Source organism: Anarrhichthys ocellatus, unplaced genomic scaffold, assembly GCF_004355925.1.
Source record: "Anarrhichthys ocellatus isolate YVR2014 unplaced genomic scaffold, GSC_Weel_1.0 scaffold16, whole genome shotgun sequence".
Classification (NCBI taxonomy): domain Eukaryota; kingdom Metazoa; phylum Chordata; class Actinopteri; order Perciformes; family Anarhichadidae; genus Anarrhichthys; species Anarrhichthys ocellatus.
In genome coordinates, this window is record NW_022280046.1 from 5,670,507 (window position 1) to 5,695,673 (window position 25,167).

Consider the following 25,167-nt stretch of genomic DNA (forward strand, 5'->3'; position numbering starts at 1 on the left):
ACACCCACCCCCACTCCCACACACACACACACACACACACACACACATAGAAGGAGCACTTCATACCGTCTGAATAAATGAGAGAATATTGACTTTATGGAAAAAGAAAGATCGTTACCAGTAATTTTAATAAGAGGGAATGACTGGTCTGTGTACCTTCTGTCCCTTAATGAGCTCACTGATAATCCTTCAATTAGTCTGCGCTCATAACCCTTCACTCGGTAAAGTAATTTAATTCGAACAGATTTGCACGGGGCTTTACAACCCGCCCGTGTCCCAGGTGTCGGTCTGACTCTCTTGTCTTCCTCAGATTCTGACTGGCGAGGACTGGAACGCCGTGATGTACCACGGGATCGAGTCTCAAGGGGGCGTTCATCGAGGCATGTTCTCCTCCGTCTACTTCATCGTACTCACGCTCTTTGGAAACTGTATCCTCTTCGACAGCTTGTAATTCAAACTGCAGTGTGTCTGAGTCAGAAGGAGCAAGGTCAAAACATGGAACATGGAGGTTTTAGGTGGAAAAACGGTGTGCATTTTGTTCCAGGTGTGATCTGTTCCTCCATTTCTTTTTCTGCTTTGCATTGAGGGGAAATGTTGTCCATCAACAGCATACTCAAAATCTAGCAATTATTTTTAACTTAATTTTGGAACTTTTAATATTTATACCTCAGATTTTTGAAACTTCAGTAGAATTAGTAATGTGGTTTGAATGCTTTATGGAACTGGGACATATCCTGAATGTTTATAATCTCACTGGAGGCTGCAGTGATCATTACACCTCATTTACAAACAGTATTGAAACAACATACTGACAGTTTTGTTCATCAGTTGTGGAGCTGAGCCCCTTTGTCTTGAGAGAAGCACAGGAGGAAAGGTCTAAGGTTCATTCAAATCAGATAAGTTAAGAAAGTTACTAACACTTTTTACTTCTAGTTCAAACAGTAGGACCAAAAAAACATATTGCACAATCCATCAGAGGGTGTAAACTGTACTTCTGTAATTTCTCCTGAGTCCTGTTGTTATTCAGACACCCTCCTGAATGTCTTCTTGGCTATCGCTGTCGATAACCTCGCTAATGCACAGGAGCTGACTAAGGTAGGCTGGGTCAGACTGTCTGAATGTTGTATTTTAATACACATTAATAACACAGAGCCAAATAAATGTTGCAGTTCTGCTTTCTACTTCTCAGTGAAACACGTCAAACCAGCACCGGAGAAAAGCCCTGCATCTGCACAGGGCATCGACGTGTAATGCGTTTTCATTAAAACACAATTTGATGTCTTTGCTTTCACCGGCTAAAGGATGAAGAGGAGCAGGAGAAGGCAGCCAATAAGAAGCTTGCCCTGCAGAAAGCTTTGGAGGTGAAAGAAGTCAGCCCGATATCTGCAGCCAACATCTCAATCACTGCGTAAGTTTCTGAGCATCTCTCTCCTGTGACAGCAGCTCTGTCCACCCCACACTGGACATAGATGTCCCTTTGTCTCTCTGTGTGTTGTCCCTCTCAGTCTGAAATGTCTCTGTAAACACATCATGGTTAGGCTTTACATAAGTACATAGACCAAGTGGAATGTAAACAATATTGATATCTTTAAATGTTTTTGCCGTCTTTAGTAGCAAAGTGTTATTCAAGTATTCTAATGTTAAACTGCCAGAAATATGGGACACGAGTCCCATGAACAAGAGGGAACTAAACCTTCATCTTAACTGTCAGAAGTTCCCATCTTCTCTATGAAAATGACAGGGTTGTCTTCATATACCCAAATACAGGAGCTCCTGTCATGCAAAAACCTTTGGCCCGCCCTCTCTCCACCACAGGCCTGTGATTGACAGGTGTGGGGACTTGTGTCAACGAGGAAAGAAACTGCGCCTTCAAATTCACACTATTTTTAGAGCCGAGACGAACACTAGAAATTATGAGTCTGTCGAAAGGGAAACTGGTGGTAAAACGGAGCGTTTTCATCAGTGATTCATAGGCTCAATATGTAATGCTGGAGGTTAAGATATGCCTTCTTCTGACACCCATCTGTTCCGTTAATGTGGGGAAGAAACAGATAACGCACAGTGTCTGTGCATTGTGCACACACCATATAGATTTGATTGTGTGTTGTATAATTATGTGCAGCCCTCTGTGTGACGTGCAGTTTCATACACAGCCCTCTATTCAGATAATGAAGTGGTTATCTTTGATTCACACTCACTCCTTAATTGCCATCCTCTTCAGTAAGAAATAGGTCAGACTGATCAGGAGCCGGTTGCACCAGCTCTTCATAAGTTCAAACGCAGCCTATTTCTAACTTATGTGTTTACGAAGTGTCGTTTCAACATGACTAAATCAAACTGGGTTGTACCACCCACTTACTGCCAGGTGAAACTGTTGTGTAGCTAACTGAACCAACTAACAAGACTAATGTTAACGTTAGCTTTGCCAATATGTGACCCGTTTAATGTAAAGAATAAAAGAGGTAATATGGAATACAACATATCTGTACTAAAACATGATGAATGCTGTTTATTAATAATGTAGATCTGGAAGATTAAAAATTTAATTTAACATAAATAATGCCTCAAACAACAAAACTTTATGCCAATGACGTTAGTATGCTAAATAATGTCAGTTAGAATACATTTTCAACCTGGTCTCATTGGCCCTCTGCGTTTGATACCGACATACTAAGGTAGGACCCGTTAGTGTCTGTATGGGACACACCAGGTTTTTCAGCTAACTCCAATGTAAACCCATCCATGTCATTATTAGACAGTAGGAGCGTAGTATAAATAGCAAGTAAGTCGTCAAAGGGGGGTCGGAGAGGGAGATGGACGGGTCAAACAAACTCAGGACTTTCAACCAGGAGACCACTGAACATGTCCAGTGTGAAACCAAGTCAACGTTGACTTATTTTACCTTAGTAAAGGTACATAACTTGTGGACTTTACTATCGCCAGTTACTAACAAACTTACTATTTTAACCCAAACCATGTTGTTTTCCTAACCGGACTCTGTTGTGGAGGTACAAGTAAATACTAAGTAAACCTATCTTTGCAGAGTTTAGAAAAGTGACTGTATGCATAGCGGAAAATGTATGTTTCCTGTGAACACAGACGTTTATTTAAAAAAGACACGACGCATGTAACGAGCAGAAGCTGACAGGCGTTGACATTTTCCACACAGTCCTTCTAATCTGAAGTCTACTTACTGCAGCATGCATGCAGATAGAAATACAAATATAAAGATATATATTTTTTGCCTCTTAAAATGTAATTTTTGAAAGTGAAGTGACTTCCTGTTTACTCATTGCTCTTGGACAGCGCTATAGATGTTTCCCAGCGACAAATGTACACATTCCTAAAACCTTTACTAGCTAAGACATTTCTTACGTTTTAATGGTGCGACCTGATTTAGTAAATAACTATTTTGAAACTGGCTAGTTGTCACTAAGAACTTAGGAAGGACTCTGAAACTTAGTGAAGGATGTAGGAAGCTGGTGCAACACATTCCAGCTCTGTTAATTACTGTCTTTCTCTTTTTCACTGTCATTATTGTTATTATGTGTTCCTATGCATACTTTGATTTGTACATTGAACAGTGACAACTGCCTTTATTGTAAACAAACAGTTTTATGTTCATTATGTGTGCTGTTCAGAGAAACACAGGGTTTCATTACAAAATTACTACAACTTTTTTTTTTTTTTATTAAAAAAATAAAGAAAATCACTATAAAAAAAGATTTTCCAATCTAAATATTTGTTAAACTCTTACACTTTTACTATTTTAAGATCATTTCAATCAGTAACTTCTGCTTTTCTTGTTTTGGAATGAAACTCCTGAACAGTTTTCAGTTTCAGTTTTGTGTCATTATAGAAATGTCTCTCTGCTGACAAACACGCTTTTGTTGCTGTTGTGTTATTGACATGTTGCACAGTTTAGTCCTGTACTGTAAGACAGGAGGGGACATGTGGACAGACAGACTGACAGTCCACCTGTCCCCTTCAGACTTGTGTCTCATTTTTCTTTTGTTTTTTGTTCTGCATGTACAGTTTTGTAAAGCAAAATCGAGATGCACTCTCTCGCAGGTCGTCCATCAGCAGCATTCAGTCACCGTGAGTTATCACTCTCTGTTACAATATTCTCCTCCTCATTTTCTCTCCTCCCCTCTCCTTTCCTTCGTTCCTCTCTTCTTATTGTTTCTTCTCATTTCCTCTCCTTGTATCATCCTCTTCTTACCTCTCCTCTTTTGTCCTCCTCCTTTACTTGTTTTATTCTCCTCATCTTCTCTATCCTCCTCAAATCCCATCTCTTCTCCCATTCTCTTTCCTTGTTTCCTCTCCTTTCCTCTTCTCTTTTGACTCTGTTTTGGTCTCCTTTAATTGCTTGTTATCATCCACACTTTTCCCATTTTCCCTTTATCCTCTTCTTTTCCTCTCCTTTACTTTTTTCATCTCCTTGTCTTCTATTTCCTCCTTGCCTCCACTCTTTTCTCCTCTCTCCTCCTCTTTCCCTGTGCCCTTTCTTTACCCCCTCCTTGTTTCCTTTCCTCTCTTTTCTTATACTGTTTCCTCTCCTGCCCTCTCTTCCTCCCTTCCACTATTCTCTCCTTTCTTCTTCCCTCCTTGTTTTCTCTCTTACCTTTGTCTCTCCTCTTTTCCTCTGGACCTTAATAAAACTAAATGTCTTCATTGCTTGTAAAGTGAAATTTATTTATGATTCTGTTGAAAATAAACAGCCATCACGTACCTCACAGAGCAGAAAATCTGTGAGTCCAGTCTGGGTGTCATTCTGAGCCTAAGTCGCTGATACATAAACACACTCTGGTCTTAACCAGCCATCTCCCGCTCCGTGCTCTCTGATGTGAATCATTTGTGTATAAATGTTTAATTTCCATGAATGTTGCCATCACCGCAGGCAGTTTGACATTTACAGTCTGTTTGTTATCCAGGACCCCCCAGGACATCACTTTAAAAGACTATATGAGAGCCAAAGTTTGCTCTCCTGCCTGGCGATCTGCTCTCTCAATCGATTAGAGTGCAGATGGAAGGCCAGAGATGCTTACGTAGCACCTCACCTGTTTGAGATAACACACGTGTATGACTAGGAGTGGCTGTAATTTCTTTGACACTGCCCTTTGTGTGCATGTGCTTTCTTAATATAGCTCACTAGATAACACTCCCATCCCCCTCAGTGTTACAATCCTTCACTTTCTTTTCTGTGAGCATTTAAACGCTACCTGTATGTCTGCAGCTCACCTGTCTGTGGATACCTGTCCTGTGTCCTCTGTGTCTTCTGTCTGTCTTTTAGGAGTTATTCTGTCTACTCCTCCCCCAGCCGACGATTCTTGAGGTACAGGTGACCAGATGGAACAAACTTAACTAACCCATAAAGCCCCATGTAAATAAATCATACTGCGCAGAAACAGTATGCAATGCCTTCATATATGATAGATGGACACATCAAAACTCGTTTCACATCTTTAGAAATACCCATGTCCAAAGGAACTGCACAGTTGGCGGGAAAAGATGTCATTGTTAGTTGTTACGTTATTATTTTAACACAAATCAGGATTTTTTTTTTTTTTTTTTTTACCTTAACCAACCTAAACCAAACCTATTGTTTCACAACGTTAACCATGTGTCATTGATGGTTTATACAAGGTTGATATGAAATGTATTTATGAGCGTCATCATTTAACGTATCCTGTGGTTTGCAGAAACGTACAATGGCGACATTTTTTCTGGCTTGAAAAAAAAAAAAAATCCCATTTCACCCATCAATGTGATCTCTCACCATACTCTTCTCAACCCAGGAATCAGCTCGTTAAAGATGATCCGTGTCAGGAGTGACCATCACCCATAGCATGTTGTTGGTCATACCTACCCCATTTACACATGACCTGAGTCAAGAAGAATTAGAAAAACACTTCTCTTTCAGTTTATTACGTGCCAGATTAGCCACATGACATGTCAGGCAATGCCAACTTTTGGCATTTGCTGTGACGCTAAAATGATACAAAATCGATTTCCATTAGCAGTAAACCAATTACTAAAATGAACACAACTGCCTTGTCTGTTTTGTTAACACAAGGTGTAAATAAAGACGCTCAAAAACTTTGCACTTCGTCTGTGCACTACTATGTTTTCCATCAGTCTATGACATCATCTCTCACAGGGGATTTCCTTCTTCATCCTCACTTTGTTTTAGGATATACAGACATATAGTAGCTTTGATTTGTGCCGGCATATCCTTGTTTTCATTTGTCACACAGCTTGTGACAGTTTGTTTTTGTTTTTGTTCTGACACGTTTTTTTAATATTTGACATTTTAATGTGCCCCGGGACTTTTCAACACTATCTCTAATTGATTCATTACTGTTATGAGGATGGTCATGGGAGATTGTGGCCCTGTTGAAGGATGGGTGCACATTTTTTTGAAGGCTAAAACGCAACTCTCACGTGCCCATATGTACACTGAGGTGTTATTGGTTGCTGTAATCGTTCCCCTGCTCCATGCTGGTCACAGAGAAATCCCTTCTTAAAACAATTTGAGTGTAAAAGATGGGGTCCGAATCCACACACATATGAGACTTCAGCAGACTGAGTTAGACAAATTAAGTGGTTATTTTTAGTACAGAATTCCATCTGGCGGGCTTAACAAGCAAACAGTCTGTGGAGACACAAAGAGGGGATTTCATACTAAAATGACTCATTTTCGAAGATACCCTCTTGATTTGTTAAAGTGCTGAAGACTTGTAATTTTTACACAAGACAGACTATGGACTTTGGTCCAAATCGTCTATCAAATTCACATTAAGAAGGGAATTCTTTGTGGCCAGTAGGAGGAACAATAACAGCAGCCTCTACAGTTTCTCCTTCAATGTACTTTTTGAGTTTGTCAGTGTTGGTTGACCTGGAATGTGACCCTGTCTTTAAAGTGTCATTGCTGACTGGTACAACATTCAGAAATGAACTTGTGTCACACAATGCAGCTTCATTAAACAGGCTTTAGGCTGTCTGCATCAGCTCTTAGTCGTTTGAACCAGTCATAGGTGGAAGCCTCCAAACGCAATGTGTGAAAACACTGCCAATACGATCTACCTTTGGTGTTTTCATCATCCATTCATCATTTTTCTGCCTGTATCAAAGTATGGCAATACGTCAATGTTGAGGACCTAAAGTAAGATATAAACTTCCCATGATCGGGTCATGTCATGACAACAGCATGTTTCAACCCTCAGCAGTAGATAAACTGTACCATCTTACAGTAGGTGTTGTGAAATTACAAATAATTATATTTTGCTGTGGAGGATTTTGGCTACTTTCTCCATACAACCCTCTAGCATGGTAAGTGAAAGCTTTACCATGGTGAACATTCGTGCTACTGACGCATCCATAGACCACCTCGCGTCTGGTTACCTATAACTTACTTTTCTCAATTAGGGACTTGATGAGTTGAATGAGGTAAAGAAACAATGTGTAGTGTTATTTGTAGAAGATTGTGGCGTGGCTATGGATGAAGCTGTGGATGGTGATGTTCTCCCAAAACCCATACGAACAAGAACTCAGAAAGTAACGAAAAAGTGAGTCGTATAAAATTGTTTTTCCCTCTCCCATGATCCCTCTCTGTGGCTTTGATTTCTATGTGCAGTAAAGAGCAGCAGCGCTCAGCAAAGGCCATGTCAGTGTGGGAGCAGAGGACCAACCAGCTGAGGAGACACAACATAAGGACAAGCAGCGAGGCTTTGTTTAACGAGCTCGACCCGGAGGAGCGCCTCCAGAAGTCCTCCACCCTCCATCTGCACCCAGACATGAAGACTCACCTGGACCGGCCGCTCGTGGTGGAGGCCAAGAACGGAGACAAACCCAGCAGGTCTCCCGAAAGAGCATGGGAGGAATCGGGGGAGCCCCGGCAGGACGGGGTGGGAGACAACTTGCACACGCACTCCAAGAAGCACCACCGGCACCGGGACAGGAACGGGGAGAGCAAGGATGGAGGCGAAGGCCGGGGAGGGAGGCACCACACCCATCACAGCCGGACCAGGGATCACAACACCGACGGTGCCCAGATTAGAGAGAGGAGAGGGGAGAGCAGCCACAGCCACGACGGAGGCCAGGGACACAGGCACCAACACCAGGCCGGCTCCCCCGAGGAGGAGGCCAATGACTGTCGAGGAGGAGAGGAGAGGGGGCACCGCCACCATCACTCCCATCGCCCACCAAAAGAGGGAAACGGGCTGATGGTGAATGGTGCGCAGGGAGAGGGCAGGGGGAGGGGTGGAGGAGGAGGGGACAGTAATGGAGAGAGGAAGGGACGCTGCTCTCGCATGGTCAGAGCTCAGTCTACTCTGGAGAGAGACGACTGTAAGAGGAACAAGAATGGAACCAAAGGTCACAGGTAAAGACTGCACATAGTTCATACTATAAGTCAATATCATACAGGACTTTGTCATTGGCGATGCTCTTATAGTATGCAGCACCCCATTTCCATCCTATTGTATCGCTCCTCATGTTGTTGTGTGGCACGGCAATGGATAAGTTAGCTAGAGACAATTCATTGTTCTCTCTTTGTGGCAACTGTGGCTCAGTGGATCAGGGTCGTCCTTCAATCAGATGATCGGCGGTTCGATCCCCGGCTCCACTAGTCCATGTCGATGTGTCCTTGGGCAAGACACTTGCTCCCGCAGGCTGTTCCTGCGGTGTATGGATGGGTATGAATGATTTGATAGTCCTGATGGGCAGGTGGCACCTTGCATGGTGGCCCCTACCATCAGTCTATGAATGGGTGTGAATGGGTGAATGATGACATGTAGTGTTGAAGCGCTTTGAGTGGTCGAAAGACTACAAAAGCGCTGAACAAGTACAGTCAATTTAGCATTTACCATTTAAAGTGACTAAAATGACTATTATTTATCATAACAACGTATCAAACGATAATGTGAAAATAATGTAAAATGGGTCGCTCGTAGTGATAAACCTACAGAGAATTATCACCTGAATCTGCAGCTCTCCCCAACTTTATGGAGGTTTACTGTGATTTTTAGCTCATTGTTTAGCTGTCAGGTATTTGGTTGAGACCAGGACATTCTGATGTAGCATTTCAAAATTAAAGCAGTTCAAAATCTCATTCATGAGACCAAAAACGGAGCTAAAAGAATATTAGCAAAAAAAAATACTGTTATTCCAGGTTTAAGGTACAAGGATATTACACCTCCGTTCTACAAATGTTTGCTCGGTCTCCCATTTAGTTCTATGGAATTACCATGACATTACCATGAAAAGTACAACACTACACTACCAGACTAGGAACAGCAGCATCACTCTCGCAGACCTGCGATCACTCTGCTCAACCCTTATGTATTCCACATATCAGAACCGTGATATCACATCCTTTTTCAGGCTGTTGTTGAACATAAGGCTAATGAGACCGTACCTTTAACAACAATCCTTCCTACACCTGGTTCTTATTACTTATTGACCTTTGTTGTATATGATTTGCATTTTCTGGCTGATCTGGAATCATTAAAGTTCTCTTAACTGTCCACCAAGTTTAGTTTCTGAATAGATTTGAGGTCAAAAAACAGACCTGTAGTTGCAGAGTCTTGCTTCATTTTCTATCTTCTTTGCCTGTTTTGAATATGTGTTCACGGGGTGTAACAGCGGCATGTCAAAGCATCATCGAGGCGCTCGCTACAGCTCTCTGATTGGCTTGTTATGTATCTGACTGGGCTTAATTAATTCTCTAGTGGATCTTTTACACTTAAATTTCATATTCTACGACACTGTAAGAAATAGTAAGAATAATTTACTATTTGCATCAGTTTGTCTTGATACATAAACACAATATAACTGTGTGTTTGGATAGCAGTAAACAACTTCTTCTAGCCTGCTGCCACTTAAGTTGTGGTCTGTTTCCCAGGAGGGCGGAGAATCTTACTCGTAGGGATCTCATTTGGCAGAAAAGGCTTGAAGCATCCTGAGAGCAGAGTATAATGATGCCTGTGATAAGACGCACATCTCCTTCCCCAGGGAGAGGCAGCCAGATTCTGAGGACGACGGCCTCGCCTCCAGTCCTCTGCAGCCAATGCGGAGTAGCCTGAGTCTTGGAGAAAAGCAAGAGGATGCTGACAACCAGAAAAACTCCACCAGGGCCAGCCAGGCCGGCCTCAACAGCAACGCCATCCACATCCCTGTCACCATCACTGCCCCTCCCGGAGAAACCACCATCATACCCAGTGAGTCATTGTCACACCCAGAGTGGAAGCATTGGGAAGGAATAGTTTTGCTTTTGAAGTTTTTGAACATTATTCACATCAGTTATCGGATTAAAACATCTTATTATAATTTTTCCACTAGTCATCACTTAGTCAATAAGGGTAATTAAGGCTAATTAAGAATACCTCCAGAGCCCCAGATCTCAGCAAAGAAATTAATGAGTAAAATCTTATCATATACAGAAAGAGTAATAATTGATGCCAAAAAAAACAAAAAACTGTACTGTACTGTTTAATATGACGAACAGTCTACAGCCATGCCAGCAGCTCTGTGATGTTGCACACTGGCACAATAGTGCTTTGAGCTAAATGCTAATGGCAGCACGTTAACATGCTCACAGTAACAATGCTGACATGCCATTTGTATTTTAGTGGGACAAATACAATAGAGAATTGCACAACAATTTTCCAGTACAATGTATCATGTGTTTATCATGTTCACCATCTTAGCTTAGCATTTTAGCATTCTACAATTAGCTTATTAGCTCTAAACACACAGTACAGCTGAGGCTGATGAGGATGTTATTAGTTTTTACTCCCCTTGATATTTTTGTAATCTGAAAAAAAAATTGGATTATCTGCCCAGCTTCAAAGAATAATGTGTATGTTAGCCAATGCTATTCCTTAAAAAAAAAAATATATATATATATATAGCTGTTTATGGTGACAACGCAACAGCGGCTTCGATTCCACTCAAGTAGTGTATGTTTGTTTTTTCAATTAGTTGATTAACTAAGATGTTCATATCTGTCATGCTTAGTCGATACCATCATAAGAGAAATGTCCAATTAGTAGAGTTATTGATTATACATTTCTATGGATGCAGAAAGTAAATACAATCATAAAACAACTTCATAGAATCCATAGAAAAAAACAGTTTGTGCTTATTTGAACTAATGAGTGTTTATTTTTTTCCACACCAGTAAACAATATTGACTGCGACAACTTCCGACTCGGTGAGGAGAAGAAGGACCTGGAGGAGGACGAGGAGGAGGAAGCTAATGGGCCTCGGCAGATCCTTCCCTACAGCTCCATGTTCATCTTCGGGCAAACAAACCCGTAAGTCATAACTGCGAAGGGACTTAGAGGGGTGACATAGACTATTATTTATAGTTTGAGCTGAATTAAGGACAACAGAAAGTTCATAAAACCCACTCATGATAAGGATTTATTTCCATGTACAGTGGGAAAAACTAACCAACAGCACATGGTGAATCCAAAGATGTAGAAGTATCGTTTTCGCCAAATTATTGAATTCACCGACCTTGTTAAAGCAATCCTTGAAACTCGGAGCCATACATTAGACATGAAATGTTCTGCTTATTTCTGCTTCCCTGGCGGTTACTGATTAAACGTTTTTTCATCATCATTTCCCCAGGAAACCCATCAGACATACCTTCATCACTTTGTTAAAGCCTCTATATCTCGGGTCATGTACAAAAATCAATAACATTGACCGAGAAGAAAAGATGACGAGCAATATGAAATTTGTGAAGGAGCAAAGCTGGTACAGTTGATTGAGCTGTTTTCCCGGGAAAACATGATCTTTTCTACCTACAAGTGACTAGCTAAAATACTTGCCTCAGTGAATACTTTCAGAGTGTTATAATCACCGCATAATGCCTGCAAAGGCTCTGATTTCTGTGCAGTTTGGAGTTTTTAGCCTTTTTGGTATATCTCCTGAACTGCTGCCTGGCTGCTCCACAGTTCTGCTGGATGACCTAAAATGTTCTTTGGGGGCAATGAGCAAGAAAACCCAATGGGGTCGGTTATTACCAAAAATGGACTTGTGCTTTTTTTATTGCACTACTGTGCTAGTTATGGATTGTTTATTACAAAAGCATAAGGAAGGAGAACACCTTTGTTCCAAAGATCGACTTCATAGTCATGTCGTCAGTTCTGCCGGCACAAATCTTGGATGGTTGCGTGAAGCGAGAAGTAAAGTTGAGTTGGATCAAAGACAAGGAAAGCTGGCGACACTTCTGGTAGTCCACAAGGTCTTCAACTCCTGCCCGTGTAAGAATTTGTCTTGCATTCTGGGAGATGGTAGGGACATGTTTAAACCCTCCTTTTCAGAGGAAACTGCCATCCTGCCATTGAATAGCCGGAGTGAGAGCTGTGTATGCTGTGTCTCTCTTCTATGCTGATGATGTAGTTCTCTTGGCTTTCGACCATGACCTTCAGCGCACACTGGGGTGGTTTGCAGCTGAGCGTAAAGCAGTTAGGAAGAGCGCCAGCACCTCAGATCTTAAGCCAAAATGAAGGGTTGGTGTGCCAAGTGAATAAGCATCTCATGATCTGAGGAGCTGAGGCCGTGGAGGAAGCTCTTGATCTACCAGTCTATCCACGTGACAAACCCGCGTTTTACCCGAACTCTTGATAGGGATTGATATCAGTTCTGGAAAGTACAGAAAAAGTTAGTTTTGTGTTTTTTTTAAGCGTCTTTTTCTAAGTGTTACATGTTGATTCCATTAGAAGACATTGCACTCCCAGATGTCCCTTAGTCGTTCTGTACCCCTGAGGCTGATACATGTCCACCTTGTGCATTGTTTTGACAAGGAGGGATATGCGTGTTCTCCAGTGAGCTACTCTGTGCGTACTTTTACATTTGTGCGTGTGTGTGGTCTTGCAGTGTGCGGCGGCTGTGTCACTACGTGGTCAACCTACGCTACTTTGAAATGTGCATCCTGATGGTCATTACCATGAGCAGCATCGCCCTGGCAGCCGAGGACCCCGTGCAAGCTAACGCACCGCGCAACAACGTGAGTGAGACTGACATCTAGACGCCATGAATATACATCTGGAAGTACACAACAAACACACTGCTTGTCAGACCCACAGTCATACACACAAGGATTCACGCACAAACACATTTAATTTGGGCTGACTGGCTGATTCATTCAGACTGGACAGGGCTCGACAGGTTGCCCGTATTAAGGAGAAAATGGTAGGATGTTGTTTTTTTGTTGTTATTTTTGGTCAAATGTCACACTGTTCAGGCAAATTGTGTAAGTGTAGGGGAGTGCAAATAGATGGGAGACCTCTGACAGGGCAGAAGAACATGTTGTGCATAACTGGTCCATCCACACACACACACACACACACACACACACACACACACACAAGCCTCAAAACGTGTCTAAAACTGAAAATATCTGTCTCTAGATCTGACGAGTGAACTCAGGATATGTTCTCGCTCTCTGTTTTTACAGGTTCTCAAGTATCTGGACTATGTCTTTACTGGGGTCTTCACTTTTGAGATGGTGATTAAGGTGAAGAGGCTGTCAAAATGGATTTATACTTTGATTTGAACCCTGAAAAACTAGCTAAGCAAGGTTTTGTTAATTTACATGTCAAAAAATGAATGTGGTTGAAAATATAAACTTTTTTAGACATTTAGGTTACATAAAACGATGGTTTCAACTGCATCATACAATTAGGATTATAGTCATTTTCAACCAAATAGAGCTTGGTTTTTAGCCACACAGCCGACAGCACCGTCATGTCACTGGCATTGCTAATTGGGTTTGTGGTTTTACATTTCTCAGCTGTGATAACACATATTCCAAATGCTTCAGATAATGAATGCACTGCGGCACTGAAAAAGGAAAGGTACTAGATATTAAAACCAGAGGTCTTTTAAAGAGTTTTCAGAAGGAAAGAGGCTTCTAGAAGAAGCCGTAATACAAAGAAAGTGTCTGTGTCAGCTTGTATGATTTTTTTTAAATGATTCTATTGTATTTATTCTGTGACTCGAGATGATTGACTTGGGACTGCTCCTCCATCCTGGCTCTTATTTCCGTGACCTGTGGAACATTCTGGACTTCATTGTGGTCAGCGGAGCCCTGGTGGCCTTTGCCTGCTCGTAAGTCAGCTTTTCCTTTTATTCATGCAGTGTTACTCTCTAATCACGGCAGGGCTCTGAATGTGATGTGTTTCAGGGACGGATACAACCACACCACAACAAATGAATGGCTGTGTTGTTTTACAGTATTTTAAGCTGATGTTACCCTCTCTCTAGTATCCTTCCCTGGAGCAGGCTAGCATGCCAACACCCTGGGCCTAGGTGTCTCTGTCCCTGTGTTTCGCTCCAACAAACAACTCCAATGTGTTCATCCGATTGCTTTTGTGCTGCCTGGGGTTATTTTGCAACTATGTCAAACTCAACTTTTGTTGTTACGTCAAGTCTCCACAGCCCCTCCCTGCTTGTTGGCAAATAGGTCATGCACAGTTTGGCTGACAGGTTTATGGCTTAGGAGGGAACAGAAGTCTCTAAGCTGGCACCTAATTGCAACTCTTGCACCTCCATACCCTGAAGAAGAAATTGTTGTATGACTGTAGTTTGAAAGGTGCATTGTGTGGGGAAGGGGGTTTGACCAAAAACCAGTTTTGACCTGTGTTTTTCGATGGCAATTAGCTAGCCAGTACACACACACACACACAGCTTCCATTCACATGATGGGTATTGAATGAATATCTGTCTTTTAAGTAACAAGGTGATTACAAATTCTGTTTCAACCAGCGCTGTCTGATATTTCCCATCCGCCGCTATTTCACATACAGTGTGAATTAGTCCGTCCTGAAAGTTTGTCCACGGTTAGTCACCCGAGTATTTTTCTTTGTACTGCTTCCTGTCGCTCAACTCTCTTCTCCTTCGCCAGCTGTAGATTGATGCTTCTCTCTGTCTTTTATCTGTTTTTGACTCTGTCGTCTCTCTTTCACTTTTTCCCTTCCTTTTTCCTGTTTTCTGGCTTGGATTGCTTTCAGGAGCCTCATGGGGTAATGCTGCCTGCTCTCTCTGCCTGTATATCTGTCCATGTGCTCATTTTCTTTCTGTTTTTGTTATCTGTTGTCCTTCCTGTCCATCTCAGCCAGTGTCATTTGCGGAGTTTATAGATACGTCTGCAGCAGCCTCCCTCTCTCAGCTAGATGTTTTGAACAAATGTCATATTTTGTTATTTGCTTTTTCTTATCATCACCGCCACAGTCACGATCAAAGACACTGGCATTTACTCTGTTTGTGTTGTGTAACTGCGTTTGTCTTACATCTGCATTTCGGTTACATAAGTGCAATTACCTGTTTTCCATCCGTCAGATATGATTTATATGTGTTCGTATGAACAATATACATAATGCACAGCGTGGCAGCACCGTGAATCAGAAACGTTCCGTACTGTCAGAGACACACGCTTTCAGAAGAGTAAAAGGTGTTCCAGATATTTATGAACACAAAGGACCTGAGTGCTGCTGTCCATAATAAATACACAAGTATAAAGATGCTAATTAAAAACTATTAAACAGAGTGAACGGTAGATAAAAAGCTCTTTTTAACACTAAGAATTACATTATAATAAGGATGTAGCTTTCAGCATCAGTATGTGTCTAATTAATTAATTAATTCTAAAACCACTGCTGTTATACTCTGAAATACTGTCAGAATATGATAGTGTCATCCTGTTCAGCAGTCTCTGTCCAGTATGCAGCTGTGCCTGACAAGGGTAGAAGAGCGAGCTTCATCCAGGTTTTATCCGATTCAATCACGTCCCCCTCATCCCTCCACCTAAAGTTCACATCCTATATCATCTCTTACATCAACCCACATTCATGGCATGTAAGTGTGTAACAGGCTACATTCACACTGCAATGCTTACAGGATAGTTGGCTGCTGTCCATCTGAAACATGAGCAGACGATCAGATAGGTTGAAGAGAAAACAAAGACAAACTGTAAATATACTATTGTAAAAACCAAACCGTCCGTTGTAAACATCCAGCTTCCAGACCGATGCCTCAGCTCTGACCTGCTTTCAGATTTACCTCCAAATAAAAGGCTTAAAATACTTTGGCCAAAGTGTCTTGCTGCCCAGTCGAAGTCATTTTTCACATGAAAGTTGTGGTGGCTGGGAACAGTTCACATTTTTCATGTTTATTGAAGAAATATGCAGATTAACCATCTTTAACCCTGCAGTTCTCATGCACATGTGCAGTAACATGACGTGCCCTTTCTTATAAAGCTTCGTTTGGCTTAGTTGTTTATCCGACCGGGGTAACAGCCGTCTACGAAGACAAAAAACAGAGTAGAGATCTTCATGAGTCCAGAATGTTTGAAACTGACCTGTGGAAACCCACTCAGACCCGAAGTACATAAATCCATTTGTAAAAAAGACAGACCTGATCTAAATGAACCCAACTGTAATTAGACCCAATCCAAATTGCCGTCAACCTGAACTGACCCTAATAAAGAGACCAATGCCGCAGTCGACAATGATATTTATGTTGAACGACTGTAATGTCATAGAAACAATTTCCAAAAATAATTCATAAGTATGCTTATTAATACAGATATTTGAAAGATAATTTGCTCCCTGGTCGCGTCTCAGTTCCTTGGACACATGAAGACCTCTTCACCAGGCCCAAAGCTGAATAAAATCAGAAATGTAGGCAGCAACTTAAGGTCCGTAATGCGGTACATAACAGATTTGGGACCACATACTGTGTGAAGGTGGTTGACAATGTCTTTAAAAAGCAGATCTGTTTTTTCTCAGCTGCAGTGTGAACATAGTCATAAGTGTCCTTTCATCTTTGTTTCCCTCCCGGTGAAAAACTGTCCGTGACTTCATGATCGTCCTCGTGCTATATATGTGTTTTATTCCTGTGTGAGGTACACATAATCACTGTAATATTTGATCAGACTTGTCTATTGCTTCAGTCTTTCACAGGGTAATTAGTTAAAGTTCTTCTATTTGTCTCTTATCTTTGGTTTCTTTTCGATGTAAGTCTGAAAGGCCGATTTAATGTGTGACATCAGCTTAAAATGTTTATTTTGCTCTGTCTGTCTTTATATGCTTGTGCGCTCTATTTATGTGGGTGATGTTTGTGTACTGTGTTTGTGTCGTTGCTTTTTTCTCATCAGATCGCAACAAAGCGTGGCCAGGTGGGAACTGTCCCTATCTACCTTTTTTGATTATTGACACCACCCCTCCCTTGTCCCTTTTTTCCCCATGTATGAGAAACCTCTTATCAACCCGTCCGCATAAACTTTGGGATATGACCATGACTCCCCCTCCCTCCCCCCCTCTCTGACCTCCTGTCCCAATATTGGGACATCCAGACAAAAAGACAATATTGGGAACTCCCCCTCATAGCTTTCAGAAGACCAACATATAGCTGCTGACAAGCACCACTATGAATCTGCACTTAATACATTTTCACTTGCAAAGTCATCAGATATCAGTTGAATCAGAGCTAAAACACCTTGATCTGTTGTTTCTCGTTCATGTAAAACTCCTTTAATCTTCACTAAAGTGGGTTCAATTGGTGAAATCACTAAGAGGTTAAAGCGTGCGGCTCAGTTCACCTCCTTGCCCTTCACCCATATCTCTCCTTGGATTTCAATAATGGATTATAGCTTCTCACCTGAACGCATCTTAGGTGGCTATTTCATTGAAAAGCAGGGTTACAGCCTGTGTATGTCAGGAAAGTGTTGCTAAATACCTGTTTATCTCCCCATAAAACCCATTGTAGGTAAGGCTCTTTTTTTTATGCTGACGAGAGTTTGTGGTGCAAATTATTATTATTAACATATGATTTTAACCCAGATTTTAGTTTTGTTTTATTATCTTAAATCAAATTATGACATAAAAGTAGCATAAAAAAATTGAAATTTAAGTAATAATTGAATTTAAATATATTTGAACGTACATTATTCAAAATTTGCCTTGAAACAGCTGGATAGAAGGAGCCTCATGCATCCTGTTTTTGGCTGAGGCAGTAATGTGCTTCTAATTGGACGTCAGATATTACCGAAACAGGAAATGTTTCTTGCCCAATAGGAGGCAGCTGAGACGGCAAGAGTCATGATGAAGAGGGATGACCTCACATGCTTGGCTGCTGAGCACATTTCAGTTAAATTGCATTTTTAACCTGTGACAGCATACATATCTGCTCTGTAAATCACTTGTCGTGTCTTCTTGGTTAACAAAAAAAAATCTGAAAGCATAAGGGAAAAAAAAAGATATTTGATGTATTTTGGTTTAATGATGGCACCCCCTAGTTTTGCACCAATTTAATGGAATACTGTCAGGTGTCTACGTAGACGGCGAACGCTGGCATTACAGCTTCATGTAAGTCTGTCGGGCAGAGCAGACGAACACACTGAGTCAGCGACAGATAGTTGAATGAGAGATCACACAAATATTCACAAGGCAAAAGCTTACTGCTAACGTCGGTCTGCAAGCTCGATAGCTAATTAGCTGCTCAGCTGCAGCACGTTAAACAACAACTAAACGTACCTGCAAATGTCACTTTGGTTCTGATTCCTCAGTTCCACTAACAACACGCCGTCTGCATGTAGCTGCAACACAGGTTTGTTTACTTTGTGTATCTCTCCTTGCGGAGTAACATCGGCACTCTGGCAGCCTGCCAGCTGCTGTCAATCAAACAGACACGCCCCTAACATACAAAACATTAAATAGATGATAGACTGCAAAAAACGAATGACAAAATGTGATTTCAGTTCAAGCAATCAGTGCTGAGTTAATGTGAACACACAACCTGTATCCACGCACACAGACGCACATTACATCTTCCTTGCCCACGGCGCTTCTGGAAGCTATTGGGAGACTGTTCTTGCCGTCTCAATGTGTCGAGGTCCTTGAATAGCGAGGACTAGCATTGAGTTTGCAGATTGCATGCCAGGGTAACCAAGTCATCCAAGCATGAGAGCTGCATGCCATTTTGTTAGTTTTCCGTTGAGAAAGGAAAAGGCCTAAAATGTTTTGGAACCATGCTTTTCTCCCTCAGCACTTAACAGACTTTTAGACACATTACAAATAGATTTATTTAATTATTTTAATTCTTGGTTTTCATAAGTCCCTCAGTCACTAGATACTGTACTCTGGCCAACCAGGTGTATTTCAAATTCGAGTCTGACGGACTCATCCGGGCCTGCGTGAGTGCCTCGGTGTGTGTGTGGAGGCACAGAGAGGAAGAGTTTGGATAGGAAGGTGGTAAAAGCCAACTGATGATGCTTTATTTTAGAGGTACATTAGTCTCGCCATTATTTCATGGAAAGGAGCCAATACCTTATTTTCCTGGAAAAGACTTTCGAATTTGGTACTTAACGGAAGCTAGTTGTTAAATTGTATTTGGACTACATTACAGTTTGCTATCCCTGTCCCCTCTCAGTTTATCTTGCTACACCTGTCAAGCTTTCCATTGTAGCTCAGCACATGTGTGCAGTGTACAGAGATGACTGTAGCACATTTACCACTTTAAGGTTAGTCAGTTTTAAGCCGACTACTGTGTTTTCAGTCAGGTGAAATGACAACTAGTGTTTGTATTTTATCAGCTGTGGCTAGCTAGCATAGGCTAATGCTAACTAGTATAACCTGTAACCCCACATAATACAGTAACATGGTTAGGTTACGCTAGGTAACTACTGCAGGTAGTAAGCATGCTAACGTTTACAGCTTCTGTTAGAGCATATGAATATACTTTGAGTCAATCTTTACACGTGCTCTTGTATTTTTGGTTTTGGAAAGGTGACAAAGGACGACACAACTCTCGAGAGACCTGTAAAACACAATTCATGTATTGTTAGAATTTATTTTTTTGCTTGAACAAATGGCATTGTTTTTACAGTAGAAGTTGTTTTTGTCCCCTGGGTATGAAAAGATTGGTAACTGATGCTGGTGTAAGAAGAAACGGGGCCCCTAGGGGCAACTAACGGGGCTTTTATACTGATTTTTTTCTCTAGTATGCTTGTGTCCTTCTCCACATCCTTCACACATGAACATAGTACACAGATGTACGCACACTATTTTTCTACATCTCAGATTTTTTTGAAGTCAAGCAGAAACAAACGAGACATTTTTTTATAAAGAGTGACGGACATATTATGACTAAAAACCCCTCTTACACTGTCCTTGACTAATGTCAGTCTCTGAGTGAATGATGGCTCAGCTGTATGTCATTAGCATAACAGCTAGTTTTACCCCCCCCTCCCACTCACACACACACCTCCCACTGTGTTAACAAAACCTGCAGCATCTGCAATGACTGATAGCAGTGGTTCCTGCAAAAGAAGCTGCTTCCTCAACCAGGGGCTGATTCTTTGTGCATTTACTCCACACTGGATGTTATTCTACAGAAACAGCCTGCTAGCTTCGTGGGACTGTTACATGCGATATGCAGATGTGCTGAGGTTACACATTAAAAATGGCCGTTCGTGGAGAAGGTGCTGAAATGTGGTTTCTGACTAAAAGACGCAATATCTCAGTGGAAAATGCTTCACGAGTTAACGTCCTGCGTTAGAATGTAAGCAAGTATTTGCAGTAAAATGTTCCGATTGTTGATGAAGAGTGGAGTTTAGAAGGGCGAAAAATGCAAACAAACAAATGAGAGAAGAAAGAGAAGAACAGAAGGAAGGACAGAGAAGATGAAAAGAAAAGAAGGAGAGAAAGAGATGGATGGAAAGGGGGAAGAACTGTAAGGTAGAACGGATGGATGTGCGATAGAACAGAGGAAAAATAAATGCATAACGAAAAAATAAGAATGAACAAAGGGTATGAATGGAAGACAATGACAAACTGAAGCAAAGAAAGAATAGATGAATAATGAAGTGGGGGAGCAACATCTGATATTTGTACTCATACACAGTACTTGAGTAAAATGAATCTTCCTCTGCTGTACTGTTGCATGCATCTGTAGAATAACATGAACTCATGTGCATGTACTCTACTAACAATACAAAGAGGCATTTATCTGCGTGCACTGTACACCTGATGTACCACAGTCTGCCGGTGGTGCTGGAGGATGGGATGAAAGGGTTAACGTGCTTGACGGTGACACCACGTCGCCCGGACTAACTGTACTCTCACTCTGCACAGAGGGACGAAGGGCAAGGACATCAACACCATCAAGTCCCTGAGGGTCCTCCGAGTCCTGCGGCCACTCAAGACCATTAAACGGCTTCCAAAGCTGAAGGTACAGTAATCCAATCTGTCACCCACCCAGTGCACAAAGCAGAGCAGCCAGCTGGGGCCACATCCGGTGTCAGTCACACACTATCATGAGTCAAATGCATTTACATTCTACCAAGGAGGAGTGGATGTATCTGATTTAAAAACAGTCGCGTTTTAAAATGTTATATGAATCTAGTATCTCTCGCTCTCTAATGAAGCTTTGAACGGCTCGACCTTTGGGGTGCTCTGTGCTGTGGAGAGACGGGAGAAGTTAAAGTCACACAAATTGGAAGTAAGTGACAGAAAATTGCTTCCTTTACTGAAGACGTTCAGTGCAAGGATGCTTATTTACAGATAAGCCTGCGACTCCTAGAACATACAGTACACTCCTCTGAAGACACAATACATGTTTCACAATACGCCAGAAATGCCTGAATAGAAGCAGAAGCTGTGTGTGTTAACTCATATGTTTGCAACAATATGGGTCATTGGAAAATAGTGAGAGTACACATAGGTCACTCTCTGTTCGTCTTCGTCATTGCAGTTTATATTTGGTTGGCTTGGTTGTTATGTTTAAGTGGCTGTTCTTGATATATTAATATCAAAAAGAATTTGGACTTAAAAACTGCACTTGCAGAATTGCCATCATTTTGCTGCCATTCCTCTTTTACTGCTGACAAATTGGCATTCAGTTAAATATGAGCCATCGTTGTTGTAGTGTTTTGTAATTGCGATTAGGTTTTCCTCTATTTTGTCTTCCCTTTTTACATAAAATATGTTCAGTTACTGAATGTACTTACAAGGAAATGTTAAAAAAGAAAGGTCTAAAGTAAAATTGTCAACTTGGACTGTTAGAAAAACATTTATGAATGCAACTTTGTATATAATTTCTATGTTTATTTATTTTTTTAGTTTAATTATTCTGGTGGCATCATTTTTGGATAATAGAAAGATCAAATAATCCCAGTGGTAATCCTATCGATACTACCACTGGGGGGTGGCGCCTTTACGATAAAGAATCCCAAGCATCACATGTAGGGGTAAGACTCTGCAATAATGGATTGCGACCCTCATCAAGGCTGGACCCTCAGCTGTTGCCTCTGGTGCGTGAAGGCAGCTGATCTTCCAAAAGTAATGGATCTGACAAAAGATGAAAGATCTGATTGGAGTAATAGAAGTGAGATGATTGAGGCAGATCAGAGCTGGCAGACAGACGCTCATCCACAACTCCTCTTGGATGCTTGGCCAGAGCGGCTTGATGGACAGGCTGGTAGAAGAGGGGGGAAAGATATGCTCCGTCCGCTCTCTGGAGACAAAAGCCTGGTAGGCGATCACTCATGCAGCAGCGGATTCATCGGTTAGATTGCATACGTGTCAGAATAGATAGACGGAGCACTCCATCTCACAGAGAGATCACAGCACAAGCTGTCAGAAGAGAAGAGCTGAAATAAGAGTGTGACAGACAGGGAGACACAGAGACGGACTCCATGCGAAGGTGTGTTCATGTAAGCATTGATTTGTCTTCAGACATCGTGACATCTGGGTTAAAAAAGGACTGAATTTGGATGAAAAATTAGCTTTTTGTTCTCTTGAAGCAGATTCTAAGTAAGAGTTGGAATATTGTTGTTTAGTGACGGCTGTTGAAACTGTTATTTTCATTTTTCAGCCAAATTAAGCTCAGTTTTAACCTAGAACTTGAGACATCTTTTGTTAGGAAAATGTAAATAGTTCGCTCTAAATTCAAATACAGTTGACTGGTACAGCCTTTTTAATCAGAGACGAAGCTTTTTAATCAAATAAGCAGACTTGCCCTACACTCACACTAAGCATGCTGCACTGATTTTTAAAGGGGAATCATGGATGTGTAATGAGAACTGGATGTAACACACCAAGACGCCTAGTCATTCCAATGAGAATTGCTCGCCTGGCGCATAATGTGATATATATATATAAAGATATATATAAAATGTTTTTGGGGTTGCAAGGGGACTTTTTTGATGCAATACCACAAGTGGCCACTAGAAAACATTGGCAGCAAAGTTGAGTGGAGGCACTGTATCCAATTCTTATTGTACATCCATGAATATAATGTGTTGAATGTTGTTAAACCTTTGCTCAGAAGTTTCCTCAGTCCAGAGGGAGTTGCTGATTTTTTTTCTTACAAAGTGGGCAAACAGCCTCATCTTTGTTGATAAACCATCCACGCTGTAGTGTACTTCCAAACACTGCATCTCGGGTACCTTGCCAGTGTTCTTCTCCATTTTATTTATTAGCTTGGTTTACTGATAAGTCAATAGGGTATACAGGAGGTCAAGCTGAATTTGAAGTGCTCCTTGCACTACCTCAAACTGTCTGTTGCGATCAGAGAAAGTCAACTTTAATCCGAACAGGTCGCTACAGTTTGAATATTATATTTTTCCCCTCGTTTGAACAGAAATTTGGGATTTCTAATAAAGTGAGTGACAGCCCTAATTCAAAATATTCAATGATAATAACACAGCAAATTATAAACCAGTTATGGTTAAGCTTCATGATAATGGAGAGAACTCAATGAATGCGACACCTTACATTTATTGATCTGAGCGTGTGCTTGTGAATATTTTCTAGGCGGTGTTCGACTGTGTTGTGAACTCTCTGAAGAACGTTCTCAACATCCTCATCGTCTACATGCTCTTCATGTTCATCTTCGCTGTTATCGCTGTGCAGCTCTTCAAGGGCAAATTCTTCTACTGCACCGACAAGTCCAAGGGTCTGGAGAAAGACTGCAGGTACGTCACCCAAACTTAAGAATGTTTTAAACCATCCATTAGGTTGCTGCCTTTTTATTTAGACTCCTCTACATTCAGCCACGGTGGTTGCCATTTGCTGACACATATATTTTATACTGACATTCTCAATCTCTTTTATTTTTGATGATCTAGTTTTGTCTTTCTCACCTCCTTTCCCCTGATTCTGTCTCTCCTCCCATCTCTCTTTAAGGGGTCAGTTTCTGGACTACGACAAGGATGGCGTGTCAGCTCAGCCCAGAGAGTGGAAGAAGTACGAGTTCCACTACGACAATGTTCTCTGGGCCTTCCTTACGCTCTTCACGGTGTCCACGGGGGAGGGCTGGCCACAGTAAGTCAGATCAACCTCCATATCACTTCAACACTTCGTGCTTAAAATTTAACTTGAAAGATGCAGTGTGCAGCTTTTCTGGGGGCTCTATTAGCGGAAGTGGGTTCATCAGTGTATAATCACCTGATACTAAGAATCGCTGTTTTCGTAAGATTATAATGACTCCTTCATATCTACATAGGGGCATTTTGCACCGCCGTGTTTCTACAGTGGCCCAGAACAGACAAACCAAACCAGTCATGTGTTATGTTACCTCAAGGCCACCATAGCTCTCCAACACACGAGCGAGGCGAATGGTGTTACTGTTTTGCACTCGTTAGCTCAGGTTTGGAAAGGGAGGAGGGAGCTGAAGGGGTATTCAGTTGGTTGCAATCTGCAACCACACCGCCAGATGCCACCAAATATTACACACTGTCCCTTTAAGTCAGCCATGTTCACAGTGTTTACTGTGAAACTAATAAATCAGGAGTACATTGGGTTAAGAAGTAAAGATGGCCCCAATACATCACTTCAGTTGTGTTTAATTTATAATCTTGTAGTTGAAGTGTTGTTGAATCATTTATTCTTCTTCATGTTAGAACTTCCTTCATTGACTTGCCCTGAAAAGCACTCAGCACACCTGGAGGCCGATCCTCCTCGGCTTAATTACTGTGCGTTTTCTAAAGATGCAATCACGGCTCATTGCATAGATGTCTTCAGTCTGCTGTTCTGAGCCTGAGCTAAAGTGCCACAGGCAGATTTATTACCATCATCCTCATCATCATCATCATCTCTGTCAAGGACTGTTGATGGCTGTTTACTTATTTCATTCATTGCATTTACCTGACGA

The 25,167-nt window shown here is 41.5% G+C and overlaps 1 protein-coding gene across 25 annotated transcripts in view; it reads left to right on the forward strand.

Moving 5' to 3' along the window:
- The window catches only part of LOC116388026 (voltage-dependent N-type calcium channel subunit alpha-1B-like), a 142,886-nt gene that overhangs the window by 82,413 nt on the left and 35,306 nt on the right, over nt 1-25,167 (forward strand). For 9 of the 25 annotated variants that reach the window (XM_031855588.1, XM_031855585.1, XM_031855584.1 and 6 more), the window contains 16 exons: nt 311-428; nt 1,028-1,095; nt 1,302-1,408; nt 4,036-4,098; nt 5,294-5,335; nt 7,637-8,383; nt 10,015-10,220; nt 11,183-11,318; nt 12,892-13,021; nt 13,472-13,531; nt 14,018-14,124; nt 15,027-15,038; nt 17,171-17,191; nt 21,147-21,243; nt 23,829-23,989; nt 24,201-24,338. In XM_031855588.1, the coding sequence (XP_031711448.1) occupies nt 311-428; nt 1,028-1,095; nt 1,302-1,408; nt 4,036-4,098; nt 5,294-5,335; nt 7,637-8,383; nt 10,015-10,220; nt 11,183-11,318; nt 12,892-13,021; nt 13,472-13,531; nt 14,018-14,124; nt 15,027-15,038; nt 17,171-17,191; nt 21,147-21,243; nt 23,829-23,989; nt 24,201-24,338 (2,213 nt within the window). The remainder of the gene's footprint in view (nt 1-310; nt 429-1,027; nt 1,096-1,301; nt 1,409-4,035; nt 4,099-5,293; nt 5,336-7,636; nt 8,384-10,014; nt 10,221-11,182; nt 11,319-12,891; nt 13,022-13,471; nt 13,532-14,017; nt 14,125-15,026; nt 15,039-17,170; nt 17,192-21,146; nt 21,244-23,828; nt 23,990-24,200; nt 24,339-25,167) is intronic. The other 16 variants (XM_031855610.1, XM_031855587.1, XM_031855595.1 and 13 more) reach the window with 7 other exon arrangements.